Raw genomic sequence first — 19,748 nt, 5'->3', positions numbered from 1 at the left:
GATAATCTAAGATGGTTTGATAAATTCAGCCCTTAGGCTTTCCTGTTTTTCTTAAAATCAGCGCGGCCGCTGATATGTAAAAGAGTTGGGGGGGATGTAGCCAAGTGCACTTCGCTATCCTAGACACTCTAATCATCGCATAGCGAAACAGCCTTGTGTACAGTACAAACGGGATCACCCATCCCATAGCAGACGATACGATGCTGCGCGCGCACCATTGCCGGAGCAAATTCTAATGAAATACCTTTCTTTATATATCTACCTAACTTCTATCTTTCAACGTCCCTTTTATCTTTGATACGGTCCTAATTATATTTAGGTTTGCATAGAAGTCACTGATTAGGCTGGATGGCTGCATATTATTGTGTTATTTACGATAATGCTTCGAACTGACCAAAGCGTCACTCTGACCTTGACCGGTTTTCATGTATCGTCGAGAGAAATTGATTCTCACAAACTCATCTTTGTCTTTTCAATCATTGTTTTGTCATTTTTGTATCACTATTACATATCCCGTACCTATTTTGCATATGATTTTAGTTTGTTTATAAGGATTTGGTTGTAATGAGTGATGCTTGGTTCCTCTGCAAAGATTGCTAATTTATGCAGACAGGTACTCGCGCAGGAATTTAGCCGATTCCATTTACTTTCGGACTTTACCGCTTCGTACTAAGTCAATGTATAATTTTCCCCCAAGTAACGCATATCATGATGTTTGTCTAGGGTTCTTCTTTTTATCTGTATGATTTATGAGTTTGTCCATTATTCCAGTTTAGAGAGTTTTGTAATTTTCCGCACTGAAGTTGGTTCAGTGCCTTCACTAGGACCATTGTTTTTGCATCCTACTAAATAAATATAAGTTTTCACGAAATGTGATCTATTGCAATGGAAAGCTAAAGGTCGTAGCTTTAATTTGATGTATTGTTCGTTAGGATTAGTTATGTATTTGTTTAAATAACGTAGGGTAAAGCAAGTGTAAGAAACACATATTCCGTGTTTCTGGCCGTATTTAGGCGATTTTTATTCTCGGCGGACGGTGCTTTCTGTGCAGTCCGCGCCGGGGCTATAAGTATAAGCCGGACACCGGCATAAGGATGCCTTCCTCAACTCATTGATACCCAGATCCTGGTTTATCGGCAGTGAGTTGTCTGCTGCTGCTCGCCCGAATTTATCTTCTTCCTTTCGACGGTAATCAGCGAGCGACTGTGGCACATGAGCTGCCTGACTGACTTTTGCAAATGTCTCAGCCAGCACCTCGGCCTTCTCAAGATTACTTTGTGTGTACTCATTCCCGTTCAGCAAAGGTTTTTCAGGCAAGAACACTTTCCTTTTGAATTTTCGCAGCTTGTTCCATACAAGGGACGCGTCTCCTTGGTTATGCACCTTTTTACAACAGAAATCTGTCCAGTAGGCTGCTTTTGCCTGTTCATTGACCGCAGCACACTCCTTTTCAACTTCTTCGAGGGCTGTTTTATTGGAGGCTGACTGATTCTTCTGATATGCTTTTGTAAAACGCCGTTTGCGCTGCACCGCAGCTCTGCATTCTTCATTCCACCAGGGGGAAGGTGCCTGTTCTCTCTTTTGAGGCCCAGAAGCGCGTTTTGGAATAGCTTGGTCAGCTGCACTGAGGATTGCCTGTCTGATGTTACCATAGTACTGGTCTATGTCATTGTCTTTGAACTCAGTCTCTCCACATATATGCGTCAGAGTCTTCTTGAACTTCTCCCAATCTGCTTTGGCACAGATGTACTTTGGCGTACGATCAACTTCAGCAGGATCAGGGTCAGCTTCATGGATGGTCGCGTGTATCAGATAGTGGTCAGATCCGAGTGTGTTGGGGTAGACCTGCCAGTCGATGGTAAAGGCAAGTTCGGGGCTAACCAGGGTAAGATCAATGGCAGATGATCTGTCTCTTTGTCGCTGGGCTTGTCTGGTGGCCGTGCCATCATTAAGTAGCACCAAATCTGAGATGCTGATGTCTTCAGCCAGCTGAGTGTCAGGGCTACTTTCTGCGTCAGCGTCCCACATCCGGTGGTGCAAAAATCCGGAAATGTCGCAACCGGCTTAGACCCCATTTCATACAACATGATACGCCGGTTTCCTGAGCCAATGCTGGAAGTGCTGCTACAGTTTTACCAGCACTGTTGGGCGAGCTCAAAACTTCCCTCAGCCTGGAAAAACGCTTTGGTGATTGCTTTTCCCAAAGACGGTAAACCCCGGCACCTGCCGACAAGCTACCGCCCAATTTCACTCACACCTCACCTTGGCAAGGTATACGAAAGAATTGTAAAAAACAGACTAAAACACTTTCTTGAAAAGAACAACATTCTTCCCCTCTGCCAGGCAGGCTTCAGAAAGGGTCGAGCCTGCATGGAGCATGTGGTAAAACTTACAGCCCACATCAAGAAGGCTAAAGCACGAGGCAGAACAGTGCTGGCAACCTTCTTCGACATTAGACGAGCTTTTGACACGGTCTGGCATGGAAAGCTAATTCAGAAAATGTCCAACATGGGGATCTCAGGGCGCCTGCTGGAATTTGTCCAGGAATTCCTCACAGACAGGTCCATTGCTGTTAGAGTGGGGCAGTCCATCTCTCAAATACATGTCCTAGATATGGGGGTGCCTCAAGGAAGCATCATAGCCCCCATATTGTTCAGCATCATGGTCCACGATGCAGCAAATCTGAACCTCAAGGAGGCCTCATTGTCTCTGTTTGCCGATGACATGGCCCTCTGGGAAGCAGTCAACTGCAAGTCAGAAAGAACAATCAAAACAAAAATGGGGCGGTACCAAGAAAAAGTCGACCAAATCGCTGACTACATGCAGACGAATGGCTTTGAGCTATCTACCGAAAAAACCGTGTTCATGGCTTTCACAGGAGTGCAGCTTGTCAAAAGGACATGTTCCATCACCATAAATGGGGTGCAGCTGGTGCCAGCAGATAAAACCAAGTTCTTGGGAGTGACATTCACAAGCTCTCTCAGTTGGGGCCCACACATAGACTCACTTGTGAGAAAAGCTCAACGCTCTCTAAACCTGATACAGGTTCTGAGCAGAGAGTCGTGGGCAGCCGGAAAACCATTGATCCATCTTGTCCGTGCCCTTGTTCGGTCGCGCCTCAGCTATGGCCAAGAGGCTTTCTTTGCAGCTCCTGACAGTCAGTGGGTAAAGCTTGAAAGAGTAGAAAGAGCCGCTCTCAAAGTGGCGCTGGGGGTCCCCAGATCGGCAGTCTCCACTCTACTTTACCAGGAAGTGGGATGGCTGCCACTGAAAGAGGAATGCCACCTCAGATGTGCACAGCTGGCTGTCAGAATACACTGTGTCCCAAACACGGCAGTGGAAGTATTTACCCCAGACATGGGAGATACCGACCACATGCAATACAAAGCTCTTGAGTCCAAGACTCATACATACCAAACAGTGCTCCCAATATACAACCATGTGAAGGGCATATGGGAACAGAGTGGCCTGTCCAAGGAAAAGCTGGTCACAGGTGGTACTCTTCCTTACCCTCCATGGCTGCTTGAAGCCCCAAATCTGATCATAGACTATGGAGACGGCCTCAAAAAGGCAGAAGACCCATTGCTGCTAGCCACAGTTGCAAAAGAAAAGATCGATCAACGATTTAAAAGCCACCTACAGGTCTTCACAGATGGTTCGATCCTGCAGTCAGGGGAGGCTGGGTGTGCCTTGTCGATTCCTGGACTTGATATAACACGAAAATACAAGCTAAACAAGGGGATCAGCATCTTCTATGCAGAGTTATTTGCTATCTACATGGCCGGCACACTGATAAACGATCTGCCAACCCCACCCCTGGGGGTGGTCATCCTTACGGACTCAAAATCCTCGTTGCAAGCACTTGCACATGGCACCAAGAACAGAGGAGAGATGCAAACTGAAATTCATTTCTTAGCCCACCAAATTATGACAAAAGGAACAGACTTTTCCCTCATGTGGCTGCCATCCCACACAGGAATCCGGGGAAATGAAATGGCGGACAGAGCAGCAAAAGCAACGGCTATGTCAACCATGCCAGTGACAGACATTCGGCTCTCCTGCCAGGAAGCCAAACTGCTGCTAGCCAAGCTAAAAAGAGAGGAAAGAGAGCAGACACTGTCACAAACATGTGAAGAGAGAGGATGGATACACCTCCCCTACAATAGGAAAGGGCACCACCTCCCACTCCCCCCGAGACACATGAGCCTGTTGCGTCGCTTGCGCACGGTCAGCAGCCGAATCTACTGGGACAAGGTAGTCTGTCAGTGTGGCAAGACTGGACACCTCACACACGTGTTTGAAGGTTGTGACACTCTCAAGGAAGAGATGTCTAGTCTCATACGCTACAGAAGGGAGAATGCTCTCAGTCTGGGAGACTTTCTCCGCCCACACCCATCACTCGGAGAGAAACCGATGATGGTCTTGGTCACCAATTTGTTCACCTCAACTGTTGCGAGCTGGTTCTAGTGTGCTTACAGCAGACCCAGCACAGCATAGATCCACTTCTGGAATCTTAAGCTAAATGTGTCCCAAGACACACATTTTGTAGTCCTGGCATCCTGAAAGGCAGAGGCCCCAACCTACAGGTTTGCTACCATACCAAAAACGCCTCCAGACACGGGAACTTGGGAGCAGAGGCAACAGCTCCGCTTGAACCTCAGAAACCAAATGTGCCTCCAGACACACGGATCCCTTAGACGGCCGAGGCTGTGGCCTCTAAGGTTCTCTTGTACCAAACCGCCTCCTGACTCTGCATCAGATTGCTTGCGCTGGCATCTGCTTACATAGACCCACATTAAGTCACCACCAAGTGGTAGACACAGACGACATTTGGTAGCACTGACTGCCAGCTTCACGGTAATGCGTACCCATAGCGCGGCTCTGCATGGGTGGGAATGTTCTGAGCAAAACACTATGTGTTACTCCATACTCCCCGCCCTCCAAGGAACTTCTTGACCCCAACAAATTGGGGGGGGGGGGGGGGAGCTTGCCCAGTCGGTAGAGGCGCTGGCTTTAAAACCGGTTGTTACTATCAGCGTGGGTTCAACCCCCAAGTTCGGCGCGGGATGTGTGTCCCAGAGTCAACTTTGTGCAGACTCTCCTCGGTGTCCGAACACCCCCGTGTGCACGCATACACATGCGCACGATAAAGATCCCAGGGTCACAGCGAAAGCCTCAGGCCTTGGAAACACGAATACATGCATGCAAAAATATGAAGCCCGGGTGTCCGTTCGGCCAACAGCCAAAAAAGTAACCATTTCAGCACTGACCCAAGACGACCCAACCCGGTCCCTAGCCCATTTCAGGTCTCCTCTAGCAGCCGGCAGCCAGCTGTCTACATCCCCCCCCCCCCCCCCCGCATTTTTATTTTTTATTTTCATACAAAGCCGGGATTTCCCGTGTAACATGCCCCTTTGCCGTGAGGGCGTAAAACTTTCATTTTCTCTCTCGCATAAGGATGTATTCGCTCCTAGCAGCTGAACACGACACTACACTTGCTTTGCTGTCTACGGGTTTCGCCTTCGGCCTCTACGTTTCCTTGCATTGTTTTCTTGAATAAAAAGTTGAAACAAGACGCTTGGACTTGGGCTTCGTGTCTACTACCCTTCCACTCCTCCACTACACATACGACACAGTAATAAAAAGCAGGGATAACTTGTGTACCTCCTCCCCCCCCCCTCCCTACCCTACACGCATTAATCAACACAACACAACAATCATACGACACATTGATAAACAACGGGGGTAACTTGTGTACCTCCTCTTCTTGCTCCCTCCCACTTTGCACACATCACACAACACAACATAACAATCAAACGACACAGTAAAGAACAGTGGGGATAACTCGTGTACATCCTCGTCCTCCCCCCCACCCCCCATTCTGAACACATCACACAACACAACACATCAATCATACCAAACTGGCAAACAGTGATGAACAGTGGGGGTAACGTGGGTACTTTATCTTCTTCAGCCGCCCCCCCCCCCCACCCCCTCTGAACACATCACACAACACAGCACATCATTCATACACCAGTGATGAACAGTGGGGGTAACTTGTGTACCTCCTGTCCCCCTCCCCCCCCCCCCCCACACACACACACGCAAACACACATTCCACACATCACACAACACAATACATAGATCATACGACACAGTAATTAACAGCTGGTGTAACTTGTGTACCCCCCCCCCCCCTCAACTATGCACTCTTTATGCAACACAACACATTCATTTTACGACACTGTGATGGACAATGGGGGTAACTTTTTTCTCTCCCCCCCCCCCCCCACCGCCCAAATTATGCACACCTCTTACAACACGACATATCAAACATGCGACATAGTGTCGAACAGTCGGGGGTAACCGGTCTTCTTCCTTCTCTCTCTCCCCCCCCCCCCCCACCCTGCACACATCACACAACACAACTCCTTTATCATACGACACAGTGATAAAAAGCAGGAATAATTTGTGTACCTCCTCTGCCCTCCCCCCCTCCCCCCCCCCCCCACTCTACCCACATTAACCAACACAACACGACAATCATACGACACATTGATAAACAACGGGGGTAACTTGTGTACCTCCTCTTCTTGCTCCCTCCCACTTTGCACACATCACACAACACAACATAACAATCAAACGACACAGTAATGAACAGTGGGGATAACTCGTGTACCTCCTCTTCCTCCCCCACCCCCCACTCTGCACACATCACACAACAAAACACATCAATCAAAGGAAACAGTGATGAACAGCAATAAGGGTAATTTGTGTACCTCCTGTCCCCCCCCCCCCCCCACACACACACACACACACACTCTGCACACAGTCATATAGACACAATGATCAATACGTCGCTCATTAGACACAGTGACATACACATCAATCACCCCCCCCCCCCCCTACCTGTCCTGTCACCCCCCCCCCATCCCCCACCCCCACCTGTCCTTTCACCACCCCTCCCCCCCCCCCCCCTCAGGCAACAAGATTTGACCGCGTCTCCTTTTCTCTTTCTCTTGGTGAGTCTCTCTCTATATATATTCAGATACACACACTTGGTGATTGACTGTTGTAAAAACTTGCACGAAGAGTGCTCAGAAAAGAATGGGGGGGGGGGGGGGGGGGGGGGGTGGGGGCAGATGTCTTCCCCGATGGGCGGCAGTTGTCGGGGGGCAGTTAGCCTGCGACCCTGTCACCATTTGTGACGCTCCGTTGTTTACTTTCGACGAAGCGATGTTTCGCGCGAGACTCCAAATTTCAGTTTGTAGTTTATGCACGATATTTGTCACCCCCATTCAGTTAATTTTCGATTGAATGTGATTTTTTTTCCCTGAGGATTGTGTGTGTATGTGCGCGCTCAGCGATGCTTACAAAATCACAGCACAGATCTTTATGACACGTTTTTCTTTGATGACGTTTTATTTGACAGACAGACAGACACACAGACAGACACACACACACACGCAGACACACGTACAGACAGACACACACAGACACACACTCACATACACACATTCACACAGATGCATATCGAAGTTTAAAGGCATATGTACGCGCTCCCGTGTTTACAAAGTGTAGTTTGCCCATAATCGATGTCAAACGCACCATAAGACCATATAATGACGATATGTCACCATGCGCGGACCATAATACATGCATTACAGCTTGTTCTAGCCTCTGAAAAAGTGAGGATGTCAACAAAGCCGCGGTGTTAGCTCCCTTGCATCAACGTTACATGTGTTGCCAAATCTATAAATAGGACGATCCAGATCAAAATGAAAATTAACATATCTCAACATTTAAGGGGTCCTAGACCACAATAGTTTGCAGGGAACTTAATTTAGCATGTCTCCAGCTGTTGGTAAAGCAATTAGCGTGTATAGTCATCGAGTACATATGCCTTTAACAAACCAGATTTTTAAAATTCAAACATAGAATGTATTACTTTTCTCACACACAGGAAACTGTACACGACAGAACATGTTTGAAACAGTCAATACATCGCTAAACATCAAATGTACAAAAATTGCAAAGTTATTCACATGTTAGACTATACAAATTATGGTCAGTTAAACAATAGTCGTTTGTATGTTACAGGTGCTACGTCAGGATATATTTACAATAGTTAGCTGAACGTGATATTCTCAGGTTGAATTTCCTTTGGTATGAGTGACAGAGTGTTCACACTGTTTGCGATGTGTGATGTGTTCTCATTTCTGTAAAATGTCAACCGACATTTCTCTGTGGCAGATATTGAGAGATGAACACGAATGTCTTCTCTCATCTCTGTCTGTCTTTCTCTCTCGCTCTTTGTTTTGTCGAAACAAAAATGATACTTTTTTTTAAATTGCAAATGATTGTGACATTATGCGTTAATTGTTACAGTTACATCGTTTGTTTTGTTGTTCAAAAAGCAGCAAATGCTTTTATCATAAAGCTCTTAAATATTGATTTTATCTTATTTATTCTCTCTCTCTCTCTCTCTCTCTCTCTCTCTCTCTCTCTCTCTCTCTCTCTCTCTCTCTCTCTCTCTCTTTGGAGTATTGGGGAATATTCTCCTGATACATTTTTTAAACTGTTTGACAGTCAAATACAACCGATCTTGACGTACGGTTCGGAGGTCTGGGGACTCTCTGCTGATCAACAAATTGTTGAAAGAGTACATTTGTCTGCCATTAAAAGGTTTGTCGGTGTCCATTCGAAGTCACCAAGGCATATAGTTTACGGTGAAACAGGACGTTATCCTCTGTTTGTGGTAACGCACATAAAGTGTATGAAGTTTTGGCTTCGATTAACTCGGATGGATGGCAACAGGTACCCCAAGAAAGTGTATAATATGCTACTGTCTATACAAAGGCAAAATTACACGACATGGGCTTGTAACGTTCGTAATGTTTTGTACAAGTATGGATTTGGTGAAGTGTGGGAAGCACAAGGTGTTGGTGATATTTCCACGTTTGTAAGAGAATTTCGCCAAAGACTTGTCGATTGCTTTAGACAGGATTGGCATAGTTCCCTTGAATCACACGTTTTTTATAATGTGTATTCGTTATTTAAGCAGTTTTTGTGTATGAGTGGTTATTTGTATCAGATAAGAAATGTTCATCTGAGAAGAATGTTAGCACGTTTCAGATTTGGTATGTCACCCTTAAATAACCACTATTTACAGTATAAACCCAATGTGAATAACGTAGACAGATTTTGCCCTTTGTGCTCAGATGATACACTGGAGACGGAAGTACATTTTTTACTTGTTTGTCCCGCATATAATGAGATCAGAGTTGAATTAATAGCCTCAAAGTATTATCGGAACCCATCCATGTTTAGAATGTGCCAATTACTATCCTCAACAAATGGCCAAGTGGTAAGACAATTAGCAACGTATATTTACAAAGCACTACGATTTCGCACTGATTCTCTGGAAAATGCTCAGTTGCAAGATGCAGGTCCATAATGTTGCTTTTTCTGCTTATTTTAAACATTGTTTGCTTGTATAATGTGTCACCAGTCTTGGTATGGGCCGGAGGCCTAACAAATAAAATTTCCGACTCCGACTCTCTCTCTTTCTCTCTCTCTCTCTCTCTCTCTCTCTCTCTCTCTCTCTCTCTCTCTCTCTCTCTCTCTCTCTCTCTCTCTCTCTCTCTCTCTCTTAGGTAAACAGGTTTACGTCCCTTTCCATACACACAGATTCTCCACTCAACAAGGAAATGGTAGGTTTGTGACGTCATTTGTTGATGACCTTGTTCAGATTTGACGTCATCAATCTCTTGACTTTGAAGGAAAACCAATGTTCTAAATGAATTTTCCCTGTGTTTTATAAAGACGAAATTTCACGCAAGGTGTTTTGTCGGTGGTGATGATGATGATGGTGGTTGATGTCGTGGTGGAGGTGACGATAATGATGTTGTCGTCGTTGTCAGAGAGCAGCAGGTTCCTAGGGCTGTTGCGCTAAGTTCTAGTTGAATAGACTCAATACAACTTCTTGCTTTTAGTTGTTGTAGTTATTGTTGTTGTTGGAGTCGGTGTGGGCGGTGATGGTGGTGGAGGCGATGAGGATGTTGTTGTCGTCAGAGAGCGGCAGGGGGTGACGGCAGGTACTGTTCTGTCTTAAGTCAAGAAGCAAATAAGTCCGTTGCTGTTTTACTTGTTATCGTAGATGTTGTAGACGTTGATGGTGTTGTTGTTGCTGTTGTTGTTGTTGTTGTTGCTGTTGTTGTTGGAGGTCGCCGGGAGGTAAAGGAGAGACAGGTGTTGGTGGTGGCGGTGACGAGATGTGGGTGTCACTCAGTGTTGCTGTCTATGTGATAACTTGCTTCACCCAGATCACCTGGGCCGTGGACCGCGACATGGATCTCAGGCGGCCGGTATAGTCAGCATCAAACAGACCATACAGACTATCACTACCAAGCTCCAGGAAGACGACGACGGGTCTCTCCAAGCCCCACACTGTGTCCTCATGGGTCACCGTCACCGCCTCGTCTCGACCCCTACCTGCCGCTCTCTCTTCACCTGTGGGAGCAGACGTCATTTCCGCCAGTTGTCTAACGGCCGCTGTGTCGTGACGATCCACCTTACGGGTGGGGACGCCGCGTGACTCAAGGCCCCGGATGAAGGGTGCTGGTGACAAGCCGTTATCATCCGTTGTGTCTGTGTCACAGTTCATCTCACCCAGCACAAAGACGTCATTGAAGGTGAGGCCGCCCTGCCCGTGGGGAGCGTGGTCATGGCAACCTGAAACATTACACACACCGTCAACACCACATCGTCATTGTGTGAAATACATCATCGCCAACTGCAACGACAACAACAACGGATGATGAAGACAACGCCATCATCCCCAGCAACAACGACAACGACGACAACACAATCAGCAACAACAACGATGACGACAACGATGACATCTCTGGCAACAACATCAACGACAACTTCACCACCAGCAGCAGCAGCAACAACGACGACGACACCAGCAGCAGCAGCAACAACCACAAAACAAACATCAACGACGACCCATGTCTGACTCCCACGCCATCACCGGTGTCAGCGACCCATGAACAGGGACGACATCTACACCAGCAGCGCGACAACCACCTGCAATTTGTACACACACAAAAAATGTTTTATTCAGTGTCAAACACCTCACTCTCGCAGACGTACGTGTGACGTTATTTCTTAATGAGGTCACAGAAATATGACGTAATTATCTTCATTCATTTCACTCATTGTATCAATAAAATGACGTCATCAAAATGTTGCACAATCACCTGAATCACACTTCTTGTTTTCTCAGAGAGACAGATACGTAGACAAATATGAAGACAGACAGACAGACAGACAGACAGACAGACAGACAGACAGACAGACAGACAGACAGACAGACAGACAGACAGACGGACAGACAGGCAGACAGACAGACAGACAGACAGACAGACAGACAGACAGACAGACAGACAGGCAGACAGACAGACAGACAGACAGACAGACAGAGGTGTACTGACCGACACGCAGCGTGGTGAGTAAGTCGGCCACCAGCTGCCCGCATCTCTCACACCGCCATGGAGAGCGACCCTCATGTCCCTGTGTGTCACCCCGCCAGCTGTAGAGATGATCAACTGTCACCACGGGGGGCCCGTCAGAGGGCGGGGCGACAGGCGGCGCGGTGTATGCCGGGACCTTTCCTCCCTTCATATCACGAGCCTGCTCCACCTCTCTCACCACACTGGGTGGCGACCTCAGGGGCTGCGTCAGGTGGTGCACATAACGCTCCATGTCGGCAGGTAGTTCAAGCAACACGCCGGCCGCCCACAGGCTGACCGTTATGTGCCGTTGTTTCAACGCCTTGTAGATCACTGTGATGACGTCACTGTAACAGAACAGACAGGTGTGTCAGTGTGTATACAATACCCCGTTGTTTTAACGCCCTGCAGATCTCTGTGATGACGTACGTCACTGTAACAGAACAGACAGGTGTGTCAGTGTGTATACAATACCCCGTTGTTTCACCGACCTGTAGATCTCTGCCATGACGTCACTGTAACAGAACAGACAGGTGTGTCAGTGTGTTCACCTGTAAATTACGAATACTGATTTGATGAAGTAACCCTGCAGAAGGACGTCACACGGTAAATCGTGCTGCCTGTATCTCTCCATTCTCTGGCGTGTGTTCTCCATGAAACAAAATAAAACCAAAAGAGCAGAGACACAGATATACAATGACGTAATAGTGCATAAGACGTACACGGAGTGACGTAAACATTCATACGACGAAAACAGAGTAAGGTAAATGTGATTTACCTGCCATCAGACTCCAGGCAACATATTTAGCGATCTGTTCATCATGGCAGACAAACAAAGGGTGGCGCCTGATGGGAAAGATTGTTGACATCATTGATCAGTATCCGACACAGTGACAGTCGTTGACTGCACATTCTATATCCAATAAACTGTCGTAACGTATTGATTACACGGGAATAATTAAGAACCATTATTTATGCACAAACTCTATATCATTTATTGACAGTTAGCATATAAGGAAGGTGAAAAAACACGTTTTCGGAATGATCAGATTATCTTCTACCGAACACGACCACACCGACCAACGCAAGAGTGACAGGAGGCAGTGTTAGATTCAGTGTACGGCGTCATTCTTACCCGTTGGCCTCATCGGCCAGGATGTGCACGCGCCCCTCAGTCTGTGCGTGTTGACACAGCTCCTCCACCCAGGCCTGCACTTTCTCCTCGCCTCCCTTTGTCCATCGACCCCCGTACCGTACCCCCGCCATGTTGACGAGCTGCACGCTGCCGGCGCCCTGTCCGACTGTTTTGCTCAACTGATGTCTAACCAGGTAGGCGGCAGCTGTACCATCGTCACTCGTCTGAAGAACAAAGACGGTGCGGCGATACTTCCTCATCCAGTAGGAACCCCTTAGAATTAAAATGATCGATTTCCCTACCCCGGGCGCGCCCCTGAACACCTTAATGTCGTCGTCGTCGTTGTTTGGCGTGTGCTCCAGGACTTCAAACTGTTCCGGGAAAAGAGCAAGGCAAGACATGGGTCTGCCATGTTCTTCCCCGACAGCCTGAACTAAATGACCCTGGGCCCACAGCTGTAGTCGCGGCTTGCGGCTAAGGTACACCTGTACCGTTGCCAGTGGTACGGCGAACCTGCATTGATAAATATCACACTTTATGTAAGCTTGTGAACACACACACACACACACACACACACACACACACACACACACACACACACACACACTCACACACACACACACACACACACACACACACACACACACACACACACACACACACGAAATAGGGAAAGAAAAACACATAAAGAGGCCCACAAAAGACATGCTAGCACACAAAACGTCACATATATTACACGGTAGAAATTAGGATTTTAGAGTTTAAAAAGGATTTAGGTTTGGAACTTTGTTCACAATGTTGATAACCTATGAGTGTTTGGTATTGAATGATGCGTCGTAGAATTTTTATGTTATTGATGTATATTTTTATAGCGTATTTGATGTAGTTTCCTTAGTGCAGGCGTTTTTGTGTATTTTCGAGGGATTTCAACTGTAGCTTCTATGGAGGCTGACAGCAGCCTCGAAACTTTACCCCCTCCCTAACCCCTTTCCTGTTGACCTGATTATTTGCTTCTAGGTTGGCTGTACCTTCTCTGACAACACTAAGTACCTTGTCGTTGTTTTATTGCGGTCGACATTTCGCGCTGACTAAACTACACGTGCGCTGGGTTTTTCCACAGCCCCCCCCCCCTCACCTTACCCCTCCCTAACCCTTCCCTGTTGACCTGATTATTGCTTCTAGGTTGCATGTACCTTTTCTGATATTATTAATTAAGAGACTTGTAGGATCAGCAAAAAGGACTAGTGCTCATGAATATGCATGGCGTATTGATAATGATTATTGTATTGGTTAAATTTACATTGTTCATAAGGGTTGAAGAGAATAATAGGCTGCATAAGTTATGTAATGTTTTGATACATATATTTTTATAGTTTGTTTTTGAAGAGAAATCGGGAATTCTCTGTGGAATGAAGGGACTATGTTTTAGGCGTATTAACTTGATAAGTAATTTGTTCCTGATATTCTCGTTGTGGCGTGAATCTATGGTCTCTCTCGTCTGGGTGTTCTCGGTTCGCGGTTCGCCACTCTCAGCTCTCAGCCCCGGTCAACGAATAGTCAAGGTATGACGACTTTAACTTTAATAGGATAGGGAATTAGGATGTATACTTTGTAATATGTTTTGATCATTTCTTAAAGTAAATTCTTAAATTGTTTTCCTGAATTAAGTGTGGTAACTCATAACTCATAACTCATAACATTTTATTGATCCAACAAAGGAAATTAATTTAGTCATCAGCACATATAGGTCATTAATTAATAACTATAAAATAATAAAAGAAGAAAATTCATAAAACCCATGATATAAAAATGCTTCAAGATTCTTTCTTGTCTAAAGGTTTTGAACGTGGAATTAGAATGTTAATTTCTCTCTAGTCTAAACCTGTGTGATCTCTCTCTCTCTCTCTGTCTCCGTGTCTCTCTTTGTCTTTCTCTCTCTCTCTCTCTCTCTCTCTGTCTCTCTCTCTCTCTCTCTCTCTCTCTCTCTCTCTCTCTCTCTCTCTCTCTCTCTCTCTCTCTCTCTCTCTCTCTCAACCGCACGTTTGTTGTAAAGTGTCCATCACCATTGTACACCATGACGACGCCACGCACACATAACAATACGCACAACACACACAACACACACACAACTCTCTCCCCCACATCCCACACGCGCAACCCCCCGTGCGATATCTGGTGGAGATAACAGGATTCCCCCTACCTCAGTCTCACATGCCAAGCGATCTACCCCCTCTCTCCCCAACCTACTAATTTCTCTGTTGTTGTGATTTTGTTTGTGTGAGTTTGGCCGTCATGTTGTGTGGTTGAGATGAATGACGCACTTGAAGCAAACCCTTAAAGGCAGATTGTGTGAGTTTGGCCGTCATGTTGTGTGGTTGAGATGAATGACGCACTTGAAGCAAACCCTTCAAGGCAGATTGTGTGAGTTTGGCCGTCATGTTGTGTGGTTGAGATGAATGACGCACGTGAAGCAAACCCTTTAAGGCAGATTGTGTGAGTTTGGCCGTCATGTTGTGTGGTTGAGATGAATCACGCACTTGAAGCAAACCCTTAAAGGCAGATTGTGTGAGTTTGGCCGTCATGTTGTGTGGTTGAGATGAATGACGCACTTGAAGCAAACCCTTAAAGGCAGATTGTGTGAGTTTGGCCGTCATGTTGTGTGGTTGAGATGAATGACGCACTTATGAAGCAAACCCTTCAAGGCAGATTGTGTGTTGTTTCTTTCTTCTTAAAATGAAGAATGTTGGATTCGCTAAGGTTTATTAGCGTATTTTCGTGTTCGTTTTTCTCATGATGTGTACCTTCCAGGGTTGATTAATTTTGCAGGATTTTATTTGTTCGTTCAGTCCTTTTCTTTCAGCGGAGATGTTGCAGAATTGTATTTGTTTGTAGGCAGAGATTGTTTTATTGTTCAGTGCATGCACATTTTCCATTCCATGTTTGCAGCTTAGTTACAATTTGTTTTATACCTTTTATACACCTGTGCTGTTGGTTTGACGTTGATATGAAGCTAGTCCATAGATGTTTATTTATTTGTCCCCATGGCAACGTCCAATGTTTTTGATGAGGAAGTTCCTTCTACACATAGTGATACCCCGTTTTCTAGACCAATAACTAGGCAACATTCTAGACGTTTACAATTTGACGCTTTACACGAAATGTTAGACGAAGGGACGGAACAATTAACTCCCCCCAGGTCAGAACAAAAACAGGGTCACTTGATTGAACCAGCAACTGACTCCGACAATACGGTTGACTCAGATGACGAATTGAATTTCTCTTCTCGACCCCCCCTGTCTCCCACCATCATCATTTCTTCACCACCTTCTCTTTCCGTTACGAGTACCTCGTCTCTCGCCGTCCCTATCAGTTCGCTTGCTCCTCCCACCTCCGCCACACAGAACCCACCGATTGCGGCGGATAATTCTAGGGCTACTGTCACTGATTCGGTTCCCTCTGTTCTCGTCTCTTCTCCTCCTGTGCATCATTCCTCTGAAATTGTTGATTTCCATACACCCCCCTCTACACCTCCCCGTTCAATAGTTCACGCCCTTGTCTCAGACGATCCTCCTTCACCCTCCACCTCCACTATCACCCATCAGCTTCTTCCTCCCTCCAACAATCGTGTTAGGCTTAACGGACCCACACGACAGTTATATTTTGACACGACCACAACAGAGTCCCCCTCCATCCTTCAACAACCCATCATAGCCACTGGTCAGCCCTTAGCTGCACACCGCATGAACATTCCGACCTCACTTCTCCCTGAACCTTTCTCCTGAGGACATTGACTTGTGGCTACGCCGATTAGACCAATATGCAACGCCACAACGTGATCAGCACCGCCGATAATCATCGGGATAGAAACGCATAATGATCATATACGGGTGTTTTTCAAAAATGTACGAAAAACGTGTCTTTGATTTTTAAATTAATTCAGAAAGAAACATGTCCTATCTATCTTAGTATAATACATATTTTTTTGTACAAAAATGAATAGACAACAACATGAACATTCATTAAAGTACATTCTTGACACTTGAAAGTTAGTTTTGCATGGTTTAAACATGTAGGGGTATCTAAAAATGCCTGTCTTTTTGAAGGCACTCAAAACTTCCACCACCTCTACAAAGAAGAAAAAAAATTGTAGACCATTAAAAAAATATCCAAAAAATTGCTTACGGGAGCACATTTGGATTATTGCAACATATTTTGATTGTAAGGTTGACCCAGACTCTGAATGTGGACTTAAACTCTCAACAAGAAGGGCAAAGCCCATACGACTCACATGCTTTACACATTTTTCCTACCAAAATACATGTGACCTTGACCCAAGGTCAAGGTCATCCAAGGTCATGCAACACAAAGCTGTTAATTCAAGACATAGGAAGTACAATGGTGCTTATTGGCTCTTTCTACCATGAGATATGGTCACTTTAGTGGTTCACTACCTTATTTTGGTCACATTTCATAAGGGTCAAAGTGACCTTGACCTTGATCATATGTGACCAAATGTGTCTCATGATGAAAGCATAACATGTGCCCCACATAATTTTTAAGTTTGAAACAGTTATCTTCCATAGTTCAGGGTCAAGGTCACTTCAAAATATGTATACAATCCAACTTTGAAGAGCTCCTGTGACCTTGACCTTGAAGCAAGGTAAACCAAACTGGTATCAAAAGATGGGGCTTACTTTGCCCTATATATCATATATAGGTGAGGTATTGAATCTCAAAAACTTCAGAGAAAATGGGAAAAATGTGAAAAACAGCTGTTTTTTAGGCAACATTTATGGCCCCTGCGACCTTGACCTTGAAGCAAGGTCAAGATGCTATGTATGGTTTTTGGGGCCTTGTCATCATACACCATCTTGCCAAATTTGGTACTGATAGACTGAATAGTGTCCAAGAAATATCCAACGTTAAAGTTTTCCGGACGGACGGACGGACGGACGTCCGGACGGACGGACGGACGACTCGGGTGAGTACATAGACTCACTTTTGCTTCGCATGTGAGTCAAAAATGAGTGTCTCTCACTTTTTTGTCAGTGGTGTTACCAGAACAGTTAAACAGACCTAAACAATGAGTACTCCAGGTTTTTGAAACCATTTTGGGCCTGTAGTTATCCCCCATCCTTCAGCAGCTTCCTGCAGCGGGAACAGCTAAGCGAGTTTGATCGCTTGTGTATGGTGGACCCGACAAGTGTAGAAAGGTAAGATGTTTTTTTTTAACGAATCAGTTGTGTTACTGTGTGTCTCTAGCGATCTGAAGGAATTTACATTCTTCTGTTACTTTTTTATTGTTTCATGTAAGGATCAAAACTACTGGAACACATGTTTGTTCAGAACGCATGGCCTGGGGAGTGATCATTATTTTCTCAAATGAATTCTATCAGTCGTGTTACTTTCAGTCGTGTTACCTTGTGCCTGGTAACACTACTGACGAAGAGGTAACACGACTGATCTTAGATTCTTTCCTGGTTTTATTTTCATTCTTCTGCCTGCCACATACTTCTTTTGCGTGTATAATTGTTGATTATACGTGTGTCCCTGTGGGGAGGCAGAGAGAGAGTGAAAGAGGAGGGGGTTGGGGTTGGTGTGTAGGGGTGTGCCAGAGAGAGAATGCAAGACTTTTTACGGGATCATTTCTTATAAAAAAGACAACTCTGTTATGATTATCAAATATTACCTTTTTTTCATGTAATCTTATGTCATGGCTCTTTCTGCTGCGGAAATACCTAATGCACAAACGTATCCTGTTGTTGTGAGAGCAGATGGTGATTGTCTACGAGCATGTGGCAGTGTCTACGCTTTTGGCCATGATCAGCGACCAGCAGAACTTAGAGCCCGCATTGTTCATGAACACGCGTGTCATTCTGAATACTATTATAAATTTTATGTGGGCGCCCAGTCATATGGGCATACAAGGCAACGAAGCTGCTGACAAGGCAGCAAAGGATGCTCCGGAGATGGCGGTTCCACCTCTTCCTGAGCAATTTGTTTGTTTCACCGACCTTCGTCGGAAGACCCTTTTTTACAGTCTAAAACTTTGGCAAGACCGTTGGTCCACCTGCAAGGAAAATAAACTGTATAAGATACACCCTGAGCTATCAAAGCCCTTCCTTTGTTGGCTTCAAGTAGAAAAGACGAAAGTGTTCTGGCCAGGCTACACACTGGTCACACTTGTACAATGCATGTCCATCTGCTTAAAAGAGAAAAGAGACACCATGGTGCCACGCCTGTGATACTAGTTTTTCTGTGAGCCATTTTCTCACGGAGTGCGCTGATCTGTATAATCTACGAGTGAAGTATTTTGACACTTCTCGTTTGAAACATATTTTTACAAAGGTCAGCTCTGCAGCTCTCTTTGGATTTTTAAAGGAGTCCTTGACACGTAGGGTTTCGATATAGCTGTAATGTTACCTTCGGGTGACGTTCCTAATTTTGTTTAGTAACATTGGTTTATTTTAAATATTTTTTGTTTACCGGTATTTATTTTTTTGGCAAAGCCATTCTTTATTAAGAGTGCATATCTTATGTTAACATGGCACTGGGTGTGCTGAATAATGTCAACGCATTTGTTAAGAGTTTGGAATAAATTCACTTTTAACCATTCACTAGTCTCATTTTTCGTTCTTTTTTGAAAAACACCCATACATGTACCAGTTTTTTTGAGATATTGATCAACATTGTACATAATGTGTGTACATAACCAGTAAACTATGGGCTTGCTTTATTATTTTTATTTCAGTTTACATGTATGTTCCTGTACACACGTGATGTATATAATACAGGTTCCCAGTTATACCAGCGCTGCATTAATGACCTCCTCATGTAATTATAACAATGTTTTAATGTAATTTTTTCAGTTGTCATAATTGCACGAGTAAGCAATTAGGATACAGATGGTTTTAATTCCTTCCGGGAATTTGTTTTCTTCTTTTTTTCTTACGGTCATAAGTGGACATTAGGTTAACCACTGGATCCGATGTTTGTCCCATCCATATGATATAACCTTGTATAAGTTTTATTGTAATTATTGACAATGGTTTACGATTCTCATCTAACCTTCCAGCGATACCTAACACGATCGCATT

At 45.2% G+C, this 19,748-nt stretch overlaps 1 protein-coding gene across 1 annotated transcript in view; it reads right to left on the bottom strand.

Annotated features, from left to right (window-relative positions):
* Positions 1 to 9,568: 9,568 nt before the first annotated feature.
* Positions 9,569 to 19,748, bottom strand: part of LOC138951437 (uncharacterized) — a 197,192-nt gene continuing 187,012 nt past the window's right edge. The window contains exons 6-8 of the mRNA XM_070323040.1: positions 12,652 to 13,164; positions 11,499 to 11,863; positions 9,569 to 10,734 (exon numbers count right to left, since the gene is read on the bottom strand). Coding sequence (XP_070179141.1) covers positions 10,301 to 10,734; positions 11,499 to 11,863; positions 12,652 to 13,164 — 1,312 coding nt within the window. The 3' untranslated portion in view covers positions 9,569 to 10,300. The remainder of the gene's footprint in view (positions 10,735 to 11,498; positions 11,864 to 12,651; positions 13,165 to 19,748) is intronic.

The sequence above is a fragment of the Littorina saxatilis genome, linkage group LG16 (assembly GCF_037325665.1).
Source record: "Littorina saxatilis isolate snail1 linkage group LG16, US_GU_Lsax_2.0, whole genome shotgun sequence".
In the NCBI taxonomy this organism is placed as follows: Eukaryota; Metazoa; Mollusca; class Gastropoda; order Littorinimorpha; family Littorinidae; genus Littorina; species Littorina saxatilis.
This window is presented reverse-complemented; position numbering and strand designations above follow the sequence as displayed.